General features: G+C 51.9%; 1 protein-coding gene across 1 annotated transcript; it reads right to left on the reverse strand.

Moving 5' to 3' along the window:
• Positions 1–1356, reverse strand: LOC105199548. Its single transcript, XM_011166694.1, has 5 exons — positions 1244–1356; positions 906–1171; positions 731–818; positions 345–670; positions 1–251 (listed from the first exon to the last, which is right to left on the reverse strand). The coding sequence occupies exons 1-5, from the start codon at positions 1354–1356 to the stop codon at positions 1–3; spliced, it is 1044 nt and encodes a 347-aa protein (XP_011164996.1).
• Between the last annotated feature and the right edge of the window lie 1812 nt (positions 1357–3168).

Below are 3168 nucleotides of genomic sequence, written 5' to 3' on the forward strand. Positions count from 1 at the left end.
TTACTCTTGGACATCCCTGGCTTCATCGGGAGAATCACCTCTTGCAAGAATGTTATCCACATAAGAATGGCGACCGAGAGCTTCCGATCCCCTCGAAAACCGGGATGATTTGTCCTGAACCAGCTGCTGTAGTGTCCGCAAGGTCAAGAACGGCGCCGAAGCCGTCCCATAAGTGATGATGGTAAAACGGTAATCGCGAACTTCCTCAGACGGGTCCGCTCGCCATAAGATACGCTGGAGGTCAGCGTCATCTGGATGGATTTAGATCTGCCAAAACATCTTAACAATATCGGCTATGAATCCGATGCGGAAAAGTTGCCATCTCGTCAAGACGGTCCACAGACCCGACTGAAGACGTGGTCCTGGCAGGAGTGTGTTGTTTAACGAATAGCCCGACGTAGTGGAAAACAACCAGCTAAAAATGACTTGAATTTTATTAGAAGAGTCTCCCGCCTTGAATACCGCGTGGTGCGGCAAATAATACGACTCTCGTGCGGTGAGAGCTTCAGGACTTACTAAGTCCATGTGGCTAAACGCTAAATACTCGACCATAAAGTCGACGTAGCGTTTACGGAGCTCCGTTTTCGTGCCTAGTCTGCGCTCAAAATTCAAGAGCATGGTTATCTCAGCTTGACGTGAATCGTCGAGTTTGACTTCTCCTTCTCTTCTCCTTGGTAGACGGACAATGTAGCGTCCAATTAGATCCCTAGAATGCGTCTAGCAAAATTACTGCTCCGCCCAAATCTCGTTAGGAGTCGGAGGCGACTGAGAACTGACCTCCTCTAACTCCCACAGGCGCTGAACCACGCGAGACAGATCTTTGTTAGTTTGCGCAAAGTTAACCGAAATGCGATGTGAGGCCGTTGTCCTACGGTCTACCGGAGCCAGTCCGGACAGTACCTAACCAAACGCAGTGAGCTGCGCAAAGGAAGAGCCCGATGGTCCGTGACGCAGGACCAGTTTTATCATCAGATCATAGACATCCGAGCCGAGCACGGCATCGACCGGGGCCGGGATGTCGTAGGCTGGATCCGCCAGCTCCAGCCCGCTGAGATGCGGCCAAGATATCGTCCTCACGCGCTCCGGCGGCAATAAGCTTGTCAAGCTTCGAAGCACCAGAGCTTTGGTTGGGAGGCGTAAGCTTGGCTTATTAGGAAAGCTTACAATGAGCCTGTAGGAAGAAAAAACCACGCCCATTCAAGCCTTCTGGAGACCCAGAACCGTCACGTTTACTCGCTGTCACCTAGTGTGCAACTGTTGCGCGACCCACTCCGTTACGAAGATTGACTGTGCACCCGAGTCCAGGAGTGCTCCGACTTTGATTGCGTGCCCCGAGTCACAGAGCAAGGTGACCATAGCCGTCTTCAGAAGAACCGTGGGCGCAGTCGACGCCGCCAGGGCAGCCACGCTTGTAGTCGCAGTGCTACTGTCGTCACCGTGCCGATTTCACCTCCCTCCGACGACTCGAGGTTTGCAGCGTACTGAAAGGTAAAGCGATATGTGATACTTACCAGAACAAACCAGGCATTGACCCGCCGCCGCGTTTACTCGATGCCCCGTGCGTAGGCAGCTGAGGCACAAGTTAAGTTTTTTAGCCAACTCGCCTCGGTTAGCCACGGTCATGCCCTTGTATTTGGCGCAGTATGAGAGAAGGTGATTCTCTCTGCAAAGCGGAAACTTTCCGTTCGGCTTTGGCTTGAAAGTGGAAGCCACATTCGCAGAGACACGCGCAGGTTTGACAGTCCTGGAGCCCGACGCGAGCGCGGCTCGGGTAGGATAGACATCTGGGTTTGCTACCTCCAGAGCTCGGATGCAATTTTCCATCCAGTCTCTTAATTGCTGGAAGGAAGAAAAATTGCGCGAATTTCTCAGCGAGGTCTCCCACTGAAGACGTGTTTGGGAATCCATCTTGGTGACGAGCAAGTGCACGAACCAATCATCCCACTTGTCGACGGGACGCTTTAACGACGCGAAAGCTCGAATCGATTGCGTCACAACTCTGAGCAAACGTTTAAGCTCCGCCGGTGACGCCTTAGACAGACCTGGGCACGACAGCAAGTTACGCATGTGACTGAAAAGCAAGATGCGCCGATTGTCATACCGAGCGACCAGAGCGCTCCACGCTCCCTCATAGGCGGCATCGGTTACTGGAGCCTTTGCCACCACCGCCGCTGCCTCCCCAGAGAGACAGCTTCTCAGAAGTTGCAATTTCTGCGCCGCGGAAATGTCCGGCACATTATGCACGAGCAAGCTGAAGAGGTTGCAGAAATCCTCCTACGCGAGTTGATCACCCGAGAACTTTGGAAGGTCGAGTTTTGAAAGATGCAGTTGTTTTAGAAGTGGCTGCGTACCAGCTTCCGATTCATTGGTCTTCCGCTCCGGCGGTTGTTTCTTAGATAAGGCTGTCAAAAACTGAGCTTGCACGGAGAAGTAACTTTCTTTAGTGATGATGAAGACATTGTTCTTATTATACGCGTTTGCCTTAAAACCCTCGAGAACGATCAGCTCAAAGTGTCGCTCTTAAAACTGCTCCCAATAATTGTCAAGCCGCGTCAAGCGCGATTTAATTTCGTGCTGATCAATCTTTGCCTGGCCGAGTTTCTGCATATTCGTCCACATACGAGAGATATAGCCGGCCTGCGTAGTTTGCTGTTTAACAAGTGTCTCCAAAATAGCTATGCCGAACTCCGATTAAATACGCGGTTGCACTTAGCAACATGAATGCAAAGAAACGGAGCAGTATATCGCGCACTTTCGAGACGCCCAATATAGTTTCAAGGCGTCTCCGGGTACGGTTGCGGTGCAAGGCGACTCCGGGATATGCATTTCCAGCAGCAGCCTACAAGAGCGAGGGAAAGAGCGCGTGATCAGATGCGTGTAACCAACGGGAGCATCCTATAGACGGCGAGCAAGAGAAGTATAGCGAGCGCGTAAGAGGCGCGAGTATGCTATTAGCGGCAAGCACGAGAGAGCGAGAGAGAGAGAGAGAGAGAGAGAGAAAGTGAGAGAGTGAGAGAAAGAGACAGAACGCGTGATCAACGCAAGACGCGTGAGTGTGCCACTGTCGGCGAGCACGAGAGCGAGAAAAAGAGAGAGAAAAAGTGAGTGAGAGAGAGAGAGAGAGAGAGAGAGAGAAAGAGAGAGAGACAGAGCACGTGATCAACGCAA

This window comes from Solenopsis invicta, chromosome 5, assembly GCF_016802725.1.
Source record: "Solenopsis invicta isolate M01_SB chromosome 5, UNIL_Sinv_3.0, whole genome shotgun sequence".
NCBI lineage: Eukaryota > Metazoa > Arthropoda > Insecta > Hymenoptera > Formicidae > Solenopsis > Solenopsis invicta.